Raw genomic sequence first — 16,736 nt, 5'->3', positions numbered from 1 at the left:
AGGATTATGTTGAAATAAATGCAATTGATTAATCTTTTTTTTCCTTTCATAAACTAAAAACTGAGATCACACTTGTCATCTAAACTAACTGTTTATATTTATGACACTCTTTTCAAGGAGAAATTTTTGCTATATGTGGAGATTGTGACACTTTGGGAAATTGGAATCCTCAATATGGTGTTGTTCTTCAACCTGAAGAAAAGACAAATGATGAGTAAGTATGAGAACGTTTCTAAGTATGAGAATATTTGATAATAGTATAGTAACTTTTTATTCAGATTTTTAAACTGTTCAAACCTATGTACAGTACATTTCCGAGAAGTTGCATAGACAACCAGCACAAATTTTTACAACCTTTTTTCCTGGAGGTTTCAGAGGTAGGTTCTATCAAGCTTTAAATGCTTCCAGGGATGGGCCTAGTTTTTAAGGGGCTTATTATTGCCTCCTCTGAACTATGTCTTTTAACCTATTTTATGCTGCCAGATAAATTGACATTGCTTATTACAAACACATAACTGAGATAGTTACTTGGTCTTTAAGCTGGAAAGCCAAGATGCCCCAGGTAAATACCATATTAGTGTTTTGTATATGTGTGTACATATTTAAAATAAGACTTAAAGAAGTTAATTTATCAAATGTAAATTGATTTGGTTGATCGGTTGGTTGTCCTTTCTTTCTTGAAGAGGACCAAAATGACATCACTGTGCCAAGTCAAGCTTGGTATAGTGTGTCCATCTGTTTCTGATTAGACCAATGTGAGCTTAGAAGGCCTTGCCACAGGACAGGCACAAATAATCCACATGAACATTTGGAATGGAGATGTTGAGCTACTGCATTTCTGCTTTGTTCAGAGACAGAGCCTTCTTTGATGTAGTCATTCTGTGCTATGGGTGATCCCTTGCCAGTGTCTCCAGTGTCATGCAGTTGATTCCAGAGTTCTTCAGAAAGACCTTGAGAGTATCTTTCTATCACTTCTTTTGGCCTCTTGTGTGAGTTCACCATAAAGTACATTTTTTGGTAAACATACGTTTGGCATTCAAACAACATGGCCAGCTCCTCAGAGTTCCACTCTCTGCAGTAGAGTTTAAATGCTTGGCAGTCTGCCTTGAGCAAGGACCTCAATGCCTAGTACTTTATCTTGCCAGGTGATCTTCAGACTCTCCCTAAGACAATTCAAGTGGAAGCAATTCCATTCCCTTGCATGGTGCTGTAGACTGTACAGGTTTCACAGGAATACAACAGTGAAGTCAGTACAGTGGTTCTGTAGACTTTCAGTTTGGTAGTCAGTCTCCTCTTCTGTTAACACACTTTTCTTTGGAGTCTCTCTGCTAGTTCTGGCAGTGCCTGCATCAGCCTCATCATCTATGTGTATATCCCTGGAAAGTATATTGCTAGGGTAAGCGAACTTATCCACACCATTTGGATGGTGTGGTGCTGGCTAGTGGAGAAGTTGTGTTTTCTTGGTGTTACTTGTTGGGCCCAAATTAGCACAAGCAGCAGAGAATCGATCCATACTTCCTTGCATCTTGACTTCAGAGGCTGAATTGTGTGCCCAATCATCTGTGAACAAAAAAATCATTCACCAACTCTCCCTCCGTTTTGTCTTGGTTTGTAGCCTTTTCAAGTTAAATAAATTATCAGTGTGGTAACTGATCTTGATACCATTTTAACATTGCTGAAAATATCATGCTAAAAAGCATGGGAGCAAGCACACAGTCTTGTTTCACTCTTCTGGTGATGGGGAAAGCTTTAGAGCATCATCTAATATCCAGAACCTGGGCAAGCATGCCATCATGAAATTTATGTATATAATACTGAAGAACTTCTCCAGCCAACCAAATTTTGCCATAATTTTCCACAAGCCCTCATAACTAACAGTATCAAAGGTCTTGGTCAGATTAGTGAATTTTATGTACAGATCTCTGTTTTGCTCCTGTCATTTCTTCTGGACATGTTGAACAGCAAAAAGCATATCAGGTATTCCTTGGCCCTTTCTGAAGCCTCACTGGCTCTCAGGTAGATGACTGTCTTCCAGGTGAAGGATCAACCTATTAAGGAGGACTCTTGTCAGCAGTGACTAAGAGAGAAACCTCCCTGTGATTGTCACAGGACGATCTGAATTCCTTTACCTTTGTGGGGATGGACAGTGAAGGCATCCATATAAATTGAAAAATTTTAGTCAGCTTGTATATGAGCAGGACCTCCTGCCTTATAAATACATCAGCTGGAATAGAATTAGCACCAGGCATTCTGCTACACAAGAAGACCCAAATGGCATTCAAAACCTCTTCTTCAGTTGAAAATTTGGCTAAAAAGACATTGACTTCAACCTGAGGTATGCAGTCAGTGGCTTGAACATTGACTGGTGATGGTCTGTTGAGAACACTAAGGAAGTGTTCAGGACCATGTCCTTATCACTAATTAGTTTGGCTCCATCAGCACTGGGTAGTTGAGATGCACCATAAGTCTTTGACCTATACTTTGTATTGTTACAACAACATAAAACTGAATTTCATGTGCCTTCTTATGGAGCCAAGAATCCTACGTCTCTCTAGCTTTGCATGGACTTTACTTTTGATAAAAGTTATATGCTGCCTTCCTAGAGGTGGATGAACTGTCTTGGTGGTGGTAAACCCTGTGGAGCTCGTTTTTCATTTAGCAGTTTCTGAATTTTCCCATCACTTTCACCAAACCAGTTTTGATGTTTGCAAGTTTTTGGCCCAGATGAGTAAATGCAGTGCTGTACACCAAATCTCTGAAAATTGCCCACTCCTTTTCTGTTCCACTGTTGCCATTCATGTGTTGGCTCAGGTTTCCCTCCAAGTTAGCAACAAACTGTTCCCACTAGGAGAACCACTCTAATCTGTTGACATCAAGTCTTTTGGTAGTTATCTTGCCTTGAGGCTACTGCTTTTGTTGAATGGGAATATTTTGCTTGGAGAGGATGTCTGTGATCAGTCCAGTGCTTTGTGCCACACCTTCTCACATCCTGTCTGCCTCTTCTTACATTGATGGAGTCTATTAAATGCTAGTGTCTGCTGTGAGGGTGCATCCAGGAATTCTTTTGCATTTAGGTAAATGGAAGACAGTGTTAGTGATGAGAATGAGAGGCACATGTCTTTGGAAGTAAGTGACTAATGCTATTGCAGTTTCTGACTCCATTTCTCCCAAGGACTTCCTGCCATGTCTGGTTGTTTATTCCTACTCTTTCATTAAAGTTATCCAGAATTATAAGGTTGCCTTTCGGCACATTGATGGTGAGGGTCTCCAGGTCTTCGTAAAGTTTTTCTTTGGCTTCATCATCATTCGTCATGATGATAGACCCATGGTGCTTTCCTGCAAGTGACAATTACATTGTCATGAGCCTGTTGTTTACTTCTTTTGGGAGGCACACAAGCTTGTTGACTACATTGGATTTGATTGCAAAATCTATGTCAGTTTCTTGATGCTCCCCTTCACTGTGGCCGCTGCAGAAAAGCGTGTATCTATCTCTTTCTTAAGTAAGCTGGCTTTCATTTGTCAGCTTTATTTCACTCAGGGCTGCTATTTGGGTGTGATTGAGTTCACTTGCAACAAGAACTGTTCATCTTTCAGGTCTACTGGATTTTGTATTGTCCATACATGTGCACACATTCTATGTAGTGATGGTGCATGGAATCATCTTTGTAAAAATTTTTGTACATTTTTTTGTTTCTACTGTGGGGTGGAATTCTCTCCTGCCATGGTAAGCAGGCAAAGGTTGGGGAAGCAGAAAAGTTTTAGGACAATTTTTCTAGTCTCTTCCTCATGTCTGGAGGTGAGCAGCGTAGTCCTTCAAAAGTCTGCTAAAACACCTAGGGGATGCTGAATCTCACTGCTGCTTCAGTCCAATGAGAAGACAACCCTGTGGCCTCAGCCACCTGTGTGCAGGTTTGTGACTATTGCTCCTGGTATATCTGTACCTGCTGCTTTGTTGACTTTCCTCTTGCCATAGGACTTGGAGGTAGGGAAAAAAGGTAAAATGGTATGGATAGGGTCTTTTGATTTGAGCATAAATTGAATTTAAGTGAGGCAGGGTTATGCCAAGTTGCCGACCTCACTGTCTCTTCCAGAATCATTGGAGTTCAGTGGTAAGGTGACTGATGATGGCTCAGGATGCAGTGGACAACTTTCACGCCTTCTGTGTCTAACCGACCTCTAAGTACTCCACAGTGCTTGCTTAAGTCACATTCATGGCCATTGGAACAAATTGTTCTTATCTGCCCAATTCTTCCAGGGGAAGTCTTCACATGCTTTGGGTAGTCACTCCCTTAATTCACTGAAGGGTTTGAGACCTCTCAATTACCCTCAACCTGGTTTAGCCCATCTGCTAAAATAGTTTACTAGGTTGTGGCTACTGTGCAAGGTACAGCTTTTTGTAACCACAGGTGAGAGTTGGGTGAAATCAGGTGGACACCAGAGGTGGAAAGCAGCCTTGAAAAGGGTGTGGCTTCTATACTAGAGGTACTTGTCTTACCTGAACACACCCTAATCCCCATCAAATGTAAACAAAATCATACAGAATTAATTATAAAATAAATTAAATTATAATGTCTTTCTGTTTGTATTTTGTCTTGACATTCTTAGCCGGTCTGCTATTTTTATAAGCTCAGTCTTAGTGATAACTCCATGTTGATAATGTTTTATTTCTCGTTTTTTATTAAGAACCATAGTATTTTAAGTGTATCTTGAGAGCTACTTTTAGTTTTCAATAGCAAATATCATTAGTATTGTTATTTTCATTAATTACTGATTTAGTTTTCATCACATATTTATTACTGCTAATAATAGTTGATCTTTTTTATATAGGACTTATGGAGGATTACAAAATGTTTTGTATATCCTGTATCATACCATAAAACATTAAATGCCCATAATATGTAGAGAATTATGCTAAGTTTGGGAAAGAATGCAAGTTCCTTCTGGTACTCAGTCTAATAAAGGAATACTATATATGCAGAAAAGTCTAGTAAGACACTACACTACATACACAAATAAGTTTACTAGAGGTAACCAATTTCTGGAATCATTAAATATTGACCTTATTCTGAAGTAAAATTTTCTGGATTAAAAGTTCTTCCTGTGTTCTCTCTGAACTCTTTGAAACAAGTATCTCTTTGATCTTTCTCTAGCAACCCTACCTTAGAGATCATAAGCTACCTTTATAAATAGTAGAGGCTTGTGGAGTTGTCACTGCTTCAGATTGCAGTCAGTGTCTTCTGGCTCTTACTGGCTGAATGACTGATTCAGTCCTTGGAGTTTTTAAACAACTTTGAGTAATTGCTACATAGTACTAACATGTTAAGAAACTTCCCTCTTCACTTACCCCAACCCTGGGAAATAACACCTTTGAACTATATACTATTATGTGTTAGAGTATTTCCTTGGAATGCTGAAACCGCTATATTCCTTTTGTTCTTTAGACATACTATTCAAGAGTCTGAATATTGTTGCACTTCTGAAGTCCCTCTCTCACACACCTTCTTCCTGGTTTTCTGTTGAATTTCGGTAGGCGATGGCTAGTCTTTCAAACTCTAAATCATTTTGGTTCACATTTCACATAATAGCCATGAGCACAAACCTAAATGCTGGTATAAAGATTAGATATCCAAATTGTGGTCTTTATAAAACTAATCATACAGTGGAAATTATTGATACAGCTGTCCTTTGTATGGTAATGTTTTAGACAGAATTTATTTTTCTACACTCTGTGCTTCAGAAAGAGGTAGATAGGCTAATATTAGCATTGTGTTCAAAAAAACAACTATCAGAGGATTTCCTTGTTGATCAGTACTCATTCATCCTAGTTTCCGGTACTCTTTATTTGAGAATTAATAATTTTGAGAAATACTGTTAACATCCTTAATATTCAAAGAAAGTTATCTTCACTGTACTATTATGTTTAAGAAGGAATGTACACTGATGCATTTCAGTAAAATTTCAAAGAGTTTGGTGCCATGTAAAGCTTGCTGTAAGTTCTATTAAAGATTGATGTGGAATATGAACACGTCTCCTGTCTCCAGCTACAGTGACCATACAGCCCTTATAGTTTCCCTTCTACACAACAAAGTTGAAAGAAATGCTTTCTGCTTAACTTCAGTTTATCCCAAAATTTAATGCCCCAATATTCTTTGAGCATTCTGCATAACAAATGTTATAAGAGCTTGTAAAAATTAAGTCTGACTTTGGCAGAGTAGCGAAATAAATAGGAAAAATGACAAGTGTTAGACTTACCTTAATTAGAGTCCTTTATACAGGGTTTGTCATATGATGAATGGGACCAGGTTTCTATCATTTGATTATCAGTTCAGAAATTGGGTCTTCCAGATAACTGGAGACTTTAAATTATTATGCAAAAATCCTTTTTTATGAGTAAGCTCTATTTGAAATTTAAATATCCAGCACCTCATTAATATCAATAAGTAATTAGGTGCCTTCTCTGTCTTGGACACCATTGCAATGGTAGGCAACAGAAATGCCTCCAGTTGTGAATGTAGAGTTAACATGCAGGTTAAACATCCTGCTGGTAAAAGAAGGCAAATTTCAAACTTGGGTTAAGTTCTGTAAAAGGAAAGTAAGCTAAGTAGGGTAAGTGATTAGGAAGCGGAGTATTTTGGGTCAAATTCTAATGCCTAATGTGGCATTTTAAATCTTTACCTTTTTCTGTTTGGGAATTTATTTGGGAAACCATCTCAAAAATATATATTTCATAAAGTATGATATGGCTACTGTACTTGGCTAGTAATAGAGCCACTATTCTTATGAATACCAAATGAGTAGGGTCAGTGCTGAGACCATTCACTTCAACAAATTACCTTGTGTTAAGTACGTAATGTAACTAAGGTACTGAGAATTTAAAGGTATAAGTATCACATAGACCCTCCTCTTTAGGAACTTATATTTACCTAAGGATAATAGTGACCCACAGATGAAGAGTACAGAGCCATGACTGGGGATATAAGGAATTGTTACTAAAATTTGAAATTGGACTAGGCATGAGCTAGATTTTAAGAAATACCCCAAGAACCTCTGGAAAGAAACAGAAGTGGGAGTCTGGGTTTATCTATAAGTCTACAGTTTGAAAATATACAAATGTCATAGGTCAGAGCAAGTATATTGGGTTGACACATGACATTCAGGAATCAGGAAGACAAATACATTGAATGACAAGGGAAATAGGGGAAGGGGAAAAGGAATAAATATTTGGTTGTCTTCCAGTATGTGCCAGGTACTGTGTACTTTTTTATAAATGTAGCGTTTGATTGTCACAGCAATCCTGGAAGGTAGGTGCTATAATTATCCACATTTTACAATTAACTGAGGCAAAGTAATTTGCCTAGGATCATACAAGCTAGTAAGGGGCTGGATTTGAATTCAGGTCTTCCTGACTCCAGGCCCAGTGCTCTGTCTAGCCACTGCATCACCAACTGTCATTGTAAAAGTAGATGATTAATAGGTCAAGTAGATAGCTGAGGACTAAGATAACAGGAACTAAGATAACAGAAATAGGGTAACCATAAAGCATTTCCTACCCACCCCCAAAACAACCCCAAACAAAAAAACCCTTATGTTAGGTGCTTGCTGGAGGAGGGGACCTTACTTCTCAGAGATGATCGTACGTTAGATGCTTCTTGACTGGACACAGAGCAAACCCAAGACTTGGTTTTTCTAGGACCTGCAAGTAGAACAGGGAAAGTGAGCATAGTTGGCTAAGTTAAGTTTGTAGATATCTCTAAGAAATGTCCTGACTTGGAGCTATAAAAATACAGAAATAATGCAGTAAAGTTACAGAACAACTTAGATGACATGGTCTGCCTATTTTTGGATTTGAAGCATTTTTCACTAAAACTTAAAAGCTTTTTAACCAACTCCAGTTTTCAGAGAAAGTTTTAAGTGTTGAAACTTGACAAAAATCTTACAGATGTTTTATTTTATATTTTTTCCCCAAACTTTCTCCATAGCATGCTATGGAAAACAACCGTTTCACTCAATAGAGGAGTACCAGTTCAGTATCGTTACTTTAAAGGATACTTTCTAGAACCAAAGGTATGTACTTTTTAATCTAATTTCCAGTTCTATGACAATTTTCTTAATTTCTTCCCAAACTTACTGAAAATTTATGAAAAATGCTTTTAAATTGAACTAAGAAACCATTTGAGAAATGTTTTTATTATGACACAAAGTAATTTCCCTTGTGGTGCCAAAATATTAAAGCAAATGGCCTTTGGTGCGCAGACAATTTGTCTGCAGTGGAATTGAGGTTAATTGTAAGTATGTAATAGCCATGAGTCTCAAAGAGTATGCTTTTACTCTTAGTTGCAGTAATATTATGGGAATATCTAGCTAGTTTTAGACTTTTTTCATAGCAGCTGTCATGTGCTGGCTGCACTTGGATTGCATTTCAAATAATCAGAGGTAGTATTTAGCAGTTAATTAAATTAGATTGGTTTCTCTAAAATTCTTAAAATAATAGTAGCACTAATAATTAAGGCCACATCCCATTTAAAAGGCCATGAAAAGAAGTTAAAGCTCCCTGCATACAGTGATTTGTAATGAGATGAGATTTCAGTAATTTTCTCTTATTTTTAGTGGAAAGAATTAGAGAGTTTAACTGTTTTCTTCTTCAAGAAAGAGTTGCTTTCAGTTCATTGAATTGAGGGGATTTTCTTAAAAATATTGGGACTGCATGTGATTAGCCTAATGTTTAGGCAAGAGAAATGCTATGTGGAAGTAAATTAAACACAGACAAGAGGGACTGGTATTTTTTTTTAAAGTACATTTTCTTCCCTTCAAAAATTTTTAAAAATTACTTATGAAGTAAATCAAGTTGTAGTCACTCTTGCCTCATTCTTTTAGCCACCAGTATAAGAAAATTGACAAACCTACCCCAACTGTCTTTTGCACCTATTACGTTCATTATTCCAAGAATATATTGTAAATATTCAGTATTTGAATTTGGATATTAGTTGGTAGAACTGAATATTGGCTTACCTTGACAGTGGTAGCCTTTTTATTTTGCTTTGGAATGGCATCTAAGTCTTCCCTTTGTTATCTGAGTCTTCCTTTTGTTACGGGGGTAATAATCAGAAAAATTACTTAGGTTGAAGTAAATATTAAATATGTACATCATATCTACATTACTGTTGTGAGTTCACATTACTGACAGCCATTGTGCTGTTTTAAATTCACAATGTTGTAAGACCAACTAAATTTGTACTTGAGAAATCAAATTTATTTATTAAAAAGAAATCTAAATGCTTTTTTTGTCTACACAGTTCAAATTAAGCCAATATATAGTCTTTTCTTTTAAAATGTAAAGAATAGTTCAAAATGCCTTTTCAGAAGAATTGGCAGTAAATTTGCCTATAGTAAAAACAACAGCAACAAAAGTTTTTTTCCCTCTTGTAATACTTGCAAAAGTTTACAGTATATGTTGGTGAGTGTGTTTCTTTAAGTAGGTACTCTGTATCGTGTATACATGTACCGTGTGATGCAGGGGCTGCCATGGTAAGTATGTTTTTCATGGAATAGAATAAATAGCTACATAATATCCCATACATTGGATAAAGTGGTTTCCCCCCTCACCCCACATACCAGTTTAAATGACACCCTTTTTTCCTCTATACTTGGTGGCACTTTTTAAGTAGGATAGATTTTAATTAGAAACATTCTGAAATTTTGTTTCATTTTTGCATTGTCTGTGGATGTAGTGTATGACGATTTTTTTTTCTTAAAAAATAAAATGAAGGGAAGCTTTTGCATCAGAGGCAGTTTTCTTTGCTGTTTTTCAGGCTAGTCTCCTAAGAAATAAATGCGTAGGGGTTTAAATCACATTTTATACTTCATATTTAGTCTGCCATGTATTTTGAGTGATTAAGTCAAGCTGCTAGAAATGATTTTGAGCCATAGTTTATAGTAATTGTGAAACTGACACGGTCATCTCCAATATGCAAAGAGTCGGATTTGTATCTTACAAATAAAAACAAAAACAACCCCCAAAACTTCCCTGACCAGCAAATTCTGTTAATCTGAAATATGTACTTAATTGTTTGATAGCATATTTCCTTTCATACTGTTTTTATTTGAGGACATGTATTCTTAATCCATTTCATAATTGAAATATTCTTAATAATTTTTATTTAGGAACTAAAAATTCTCAAAATTAGGCTGCTTTTTAAAAAATGAATCCCATGTTCACTATCTTGGGTGGTCTTTTCATCACCTTATAAAAAGTAGTTTTTCCAAAAACAATTAATGTATATTTGATTTGGCACATCATAAAATTCCTCAAATCCATTTGCAAGTATTCCTCAGAGTAATTGTGAAAAGGACGTTTTGAGAAGAAATTGTGCAAATGTCATGATATATGTGTTTCTGTTTATATCAAGTGGAGATAGTAAAAGACTCCAAAGAATAGCATTCATTTTGATAGCTTAAAAAATTATAAAGTCCCAATATTCCCTGTTGGAGAAATTTATTTTCTGTTCTTGAAAAGCTGCTCAGAGATTAACAGCATAATAGACCTGTCTCTGACTTGAATCAACTGATTTTTTTTCATCTTGAAGTTAGTTTACATGATTATTTAAGAACAAATTCAATAAATTATTCTGTTTCTGGTAGATTAGAAAATCACTCTTCAGATACAGTTTGTATTGTTTGGGGCTGGTAATGATGTTCCTTGTATTTTAAGGCTCTCAATTTCTTTACAAAAAAGAAAATATTCCTCTTAGGTCATTATATTTAACATATTGCAAACTAACTCAAAGTTCAGTGCGTTACTGTTACACTGACATTTCCAAGGTTTCTTTTTGTTGCTTTTTTGAAATATGTGTTACAGACTTCACAACAAGAGCTTGTACAAATGTCATATAGGACTGCAAAATATAGCATGTTTCAAACTTGGCCCATGTTCTAATATTAGATTTTGATAGCATATCTTTTTGTAGATGATACAAAATAGATTTGGAGATGGAAAAGATTGTAAGGGATTTTCTCCACCTAACACTCTGGATACACGTGTAAATGGGCAGTTGTCTAATGTCTCATTTTATGTAGTAAAACTTCATTACAACATAACGTAAGTTTGAAGTTAAAGTATTTATGTCCCATGGGAAATGTTTATTCTTTATAACTATTTTTTCACTAAGAAATATTTACTGTTGTGTTTTATAAATGTTTGAAATTTTGCTTCATAAATTTGAGAGCACCTAGATTTTTTCAAAATGGATTTCTTGCAAGGTTTTAACAGCTTCATTAAATTTCCAAAAATGTAGACTCATTTTTGAAGAGTAAAAGGATTTTTTATTTTTGGAGTTATGAATTCTTTTCATACTCCTAATTACTACCATTTTCCTTTGGCAAAATTGTATTTCACAAATCTCGCTAAATATTGAAGTTTACTTTAGTAATAATGACTGTTATCCCAAAAATTGAGGCCTGAACTCTTGCTAATGATTATATTTATTTTTGTATAATTTTCTACTGGTGAATGTCATTATGACTTTTAAAGTTATTTTTAAGGTGGAAAAATTGAAGCAAAAGAAAACACTAGCAAAATCATTGAGACTCTTTATGAAACATCTTCATGTAGTTATAAAATTAAATAAAATTTTCTTTATTTTGGTAAGGAGTTTTTTCTTTGAAGTCTTCAATTTTTGATTATCATTTTGCCCTTTTTGTAACCAGGTAAATAGACAAAATAAATATTTCTTTCAGTCTTCCAGCACAATTTATTCCAAGTTGCAAGGGTGATTTGAATGTTCTCTTTTCAAAACCATTGGCATTGTTTTGGATGAAAAAAAATTAACCCCTCACATTTAAATCTTTATCTTCAGAATTTGGGCATTTCTTATCATCTTGTCAATTTAAGTTGTAGTCTAATCAGAAATGCATACAATTGATTCATTATGTATTTCCTCATCATTGCCATTTTGACATTTTGTTGGTAATTTTAATTAATATAAAAATATTTTAAGAGACCACTTGAAAATTAGAGTTTGATATTTAATTATTTTATTTTGACATATTTGATATTGTTAAACTCAATAGGGGTTTTGAAGTGGTACGAAAAGCTATTATCCATTTATCAACAAACCCCACTATGAAAGTGGCTAGGGGCTAGAATAGATATATGAAGATAATAAAACGTTTTCTGCTCTAAATGAACTTAGCATATTGGCAACAATATTGAAATAAAACCTAGCTTTCATGGGATCTTAGATCACTTGTAGGTTTTAGAAGTTGAAGGGACCATATAAGTCTACCAGTCCAATTTCCTCATTTTACAAATGATGAAACTGAGGTCCAGAGAGGATAAATGTCTCACCTGGGATACATAACAGTTTTAGTAACCATTAATAGCAATTTGAATTCAAGTCCTCTCTAGCTGGCCAGAGAAGTACTCTTTCTATTGTAACCATACTGCCTTACCTTAATTAGATTTCGTATCATTTGGCTGGGAATTTAAAAATTTAATGTTACATTCCTCCTAATTTGTGTTAGAAATTCAGGTATTTGAGCAGCTTTGATTTAATAGAATAGCTGTTAAGGAACAGATATTTTTAAAGACAATTCTTTGTGCCCGGCATGATGCTAAGCGTTGGTGATAAAAAGAGAAAAAAGCAATGGTCATTGCTCTCAAGGAGATAATGTTTTGTTGAGAGAGAAAATATATACACCAAATAGTGTGTGTAAAATGTTATACAAATTAGCTATGTAATAATTATAAGTAAATATATAATACTTTAATTCTTTAATCAATATTTATTTGAATGCAGTTGGCAACATCTATGACGTGGATTGAGGGATAGGTCTTTTTGGAAAAGAGTAGTTCATTGTCTTTTTAGAGTCTTCTAAAATGTATAAAATTGCTGCAAAAATTATGTAACACCCAAAAAGCACATATATTTTAGTAAGGTGATAACTCATTTTTGTTAGAGTATATTTTACATAGATTGAAAACATACTCAGTATAACCTTTCATATAGCAACAAAATGTGTGTGTGTGTGTGTGTCTGTATGTGTGTGTTTTACTAGTTCAACTTATAACAGATTTATATTAAATAAATCACTAAAAGTCACCGGTTTAAGTCTTTCCTTTTAACCAAACTTAGTCTCTACACTAAAGTGTATTCATAGTAAGTCTAAACAAATCCCAGTCCATTCCTGTTTGTCACAAATTGTTTTTCATTACCAAATAACGGAGGAGTTATTCCTTAACATTCATACTTAAGTGTGTTCTCTTGTTTCTTCTTTTTTAAACTGTTTCTGTAGATGAAGGAAATATGGTGATTTTTTTCCTCCAAAATACTTTTATAGTTAATGGAATAGAGTAGAAAATACAGATGTTATAGAAACTAGCACTCCAAAGTCAATTGCTGGAATGCAAAGTGTATTTAATGTTCATTTGACATGTTCATAGCATGTATTTTTGATCAACATGAATTTTCTGGGGAAAGCATTCATGTTTACTATGTTTAATGTAGTGTAAGTTCCATATTTAAGATCCAGAAGTTAAAAGACAATTTAATGTGTCACTTAGTTAATTTCTCTCTTTTTACTGTTTCTACCCTTCACTTCCTTTTAGCAGCCAGCTTACTGTTACCTGGTGAATTTCTATTTTTTAGCTTATAGCATTGCTAGAATAAGAAAGACGAATCTCTTTGTTTCATATTTAGTTTAAAACTTTTCCCCACAAACATCTAATGGAGTCATGGGTAGAAAACAAGATATGAGAAATTATTGCAGACATTTAACTTTTAAATTGCAGACTATCGGTGGTCCATGGCAAGTCATAGTTAACACGTGGGAGACTCATCTACAACCACGATCAATAACCCCTTTAGGTATGGGCATTAACTGCATCTGTTTGAGGCATATGCATAAAGTTACTAATATGCTGCACAATGGCTTAGTGAAATTTGGCAAATTTTATTGGCAAGATGAGAACTTAATACGTTACCAGTTCCACAAATTTCACTTAGCACATCATGGAGCTTACTCTCAAAAATAAACAATCTTAATTTGCCTCAACCTTTTAGTTAACACTGTGGAAAAATGCTTTCTTAGTTATATTCTCATATTTTTGGTGTATTTCATTTATCATAAAATATATATTGAATATTTTCAATTGGAGCCATAAAATTTTTTTTTCTGAACTAATTTCCTTGTTTTTGAGACTGAGCATCCATGGCTTTATTATGTTACTTTTAATTAGTTCAGGCTTAAAAAATGAAATTTAAAGAAGAAAACATGATCTAAGCTGTAAGATTTACCTTGGTAACTTTATTTTTTTTATATATTCCAAAGGATAATAAAAATTTGACTAATGATGATTATTTTTTATTGATAAATATTAAAATTCACTTGTTTGAATAAATTGAAACCACAATTTTTGGATACATATTTCCCCAATTTAAAGTACTTAGAAGCAACGTTGCTGAATGTGTTAGACTTTGAGATAGTTATCTTTTAGTGTCATTAAGTTCTCTTGAAACTTAAGACCTTTATTCTCAAATAAACGTTTATACTTTTTTGTACTGACTTTATATGACACATTGAAGTTTATTTCACGTATTTTAAATTACTACCTCTCTTTACTTATAGTTGTCTGTTTGCTAGTTAGTTTGTGGACTTTAGAATTTATAGGTAATAAATAGCTTACTACTTCAGTTTTGGAAACCATGAATATTTCTGCGTGGCAGTAAAGATGACATTTCCATTATTTTTGATCTGTCACCTTCCATCCTCATTATTGGATTTTCTTAATTTTTGAGCGTTAAGACCTTGGGAAATATTTTAAAGATATATACATATATCTGTGTAACTATAGTAATCCTATATTGAGGCTGGAAAACATCAACATTGCACATTAAATAAACATGTAATCAAGAGTTCAAGTACTGACAGATATTATGTGTTTCAAAAGTCATATGATAAATGGAAATTTGTTTTAGTCATGTTTAAAGAGATTTAACTTTTAAATTCTGGTAAACTCTACAGTTAAATTTGAGAGCCATGTGAAATATTCTAGAGAATTTTTCTAGAGAAAGCACAGTATTTGATTTTTAATTCTGTATTTTTCAAACATAGGATACACATTTTTACATGGGGGAAAAATTCTGCATTTGGGGGTAGAGAGTAAGCACTAAAAAGAACTAGTTGATGTTATCATCACAGTATAATAAGAAATTACTGTTTTTACTTGGAAGTTGGAAGTTTGCAGTCTTTCTTACCTAATTACTATTTCTGTCAGGAAAGCGGATTATTTTAGGATAAATTTTGGGTTTCTTATTAAATGCAGTTTTTCTCACAGTTTTATTGCATGTATTGGTAAGTATGTATTATTTCTAAGATTTTTTTTTAAAACTCTGGTTAGATATAGAAGATAGCATTTCAGTGGAAAGTAGAATTTTAGATAGGATCGATATCATTAATAAGAATAAGCATTTTAATTATGCCAAATCTTTCATTTAGAAAAAATCATAGATTTTATTTCCTCTTTTATCAAATTAAAAAAATTCAAGAAATGCTTTGGTTGTGCACATTGGTGTTTAAAATCCAATCAGAAAGAGGCAATGTAGTACAAAGATCACTATTTCTATTCAGCCTACTTTTCATTATCTCTAAAAGGAGAAAATGTTGGATTCAATGACCTAGGTTCCTTTTAGCTTTAAATCTCTGATCCTCTAATATCATGAGGGTGGAACCCTTTATTGTTGCAGGAAATTCTGCCATGCTTCCTTTTTCTGTTTTGGTAATTTCTTATGCCACCAAGGGAAGATGGGATGGCTAAGAATTTCAATAGAAAAAGAATCTTTTACTGAGGGCATCAATAAATATGCTTATTCATTAGATAAGGTCATTAGAAATAAGATAGGTAATTACCATAGTTGTTCATTCTGTATAAATTGTGACTTTTAATTATATTTCTCTACTTATTTTCCCTTTACTTTTAGAAAATGAAAGCACTGTTGATGATGGACAGTTTGGAATCCACAGTAAGTGAGACTTACTTAGATTTAGTATGTTATTAAATGATATGAAAAAGCTTAAATTTCATTTTAAGTAAATAGTTTAAATGATCGATTTGCTTATAATTATTACTATTTTTGGAAATATTGAATAATTCCAGGCAAAAATGATTTTACTATGGCATAGGAATGTCCATTATTTTGCGTTACTAATTTTGCTTTTTAAAAAAAGCTTCATGATCTTTGATATTCGTGCAGCTTGTTGGTTTCAAGAAGCTAATCAGTAGGTAATTTATAAATTAATTGCATTCTGCTCTGAGCACATGGTGTTTCATAATAATCCTATGATAACATTTATTACTAATGTTTGAACATTTATTACTAACGTTTGAACATTTAGGTGATTATATTTTGCAAATGTTAAGGTGAATTTTTATGTGCCTGTATGTGTATATACTCAACATATTTGTTTGTAAAATGCTATTTTAATGGGGAATAATGGGTAGTTGAATTTTTCTCTTAAATTGGCAGATAAACAAAAGATGCTTTTTATATCAGATATTGTTGATATTTTGCTAAGCAATCATATTCTGTTTTCTATCTTAGTTGCATTATACTGAAATACTTGACTTTTTAAAGTTAAAGATTTTGTAATGAGTAAGGTTTATTATGCTGAATATCAGTTATGATACCATACTGTTGATGGTACTGCTGTGAAATGTTGCATTGAATAAACACGGTCTTTAG

At 33.8% G+C, this 16,736-nt stretch overlaps 1 protein-coding gene across 9 annotated transcripts in view; it reads left to right on the top strand.

Moving 5' to 3' along the window:
- GPCPD1 (glycerophosphocholine phosphodiesterase 1) overlaps window positions 1-16,736 on the top strand; it is a 102,615-nt gene that overhangs the window by 11,996 nt on the left and 73,883 nt on the right. For 7 of the 9 annotated variants that reach the window (XM_072634407.1, XM_072634408.1, XM_072634403.1 and 4 more), the window contains 4 exons: window positions 118-214; window positions 7,980-8,064; window positions 13,787-13,862; window positions 15,975-16,016. In XM_072634407.1, the coding sequence (XP_072490508.1) occupies window positions 118-214; window positions 7,980-8,064; window positions 13,787-13,862; window positions 15,975-16,016 (300 nt within the window). The remainder of the gene's footprint in view (window positions 1-117; window positions 215-7,979; window positions 8,065-13,786; window positions 13,863-15,974; window positions 16,017-16,736) is intronic. The other 2 variants (XM_072634410.1, XM_072634409.1) reach the window with 1 other exon arrangement.

The sequence above is a fragment of the Notamacropus eugenii genome, chromosome 1, assembly GCF_028372415.1.
Source record: "Notamacropus eugenii isolate mMacEug1 chromosome 1, mMacEug1.pri_v2, whole genome shotgun sequence".
Lineage (NCBI taxonomy): Eukaryota > Metazoa > Chordata > Mammalia > Diprotodontia > Macropodidae > Notamacropus > Notamacropus eugenii.
The sequence above is the reverse complement of the archived record's forward strand: the minus strand, read 5'-3'. Positions and strand labels throughout refer to the sequence as shown.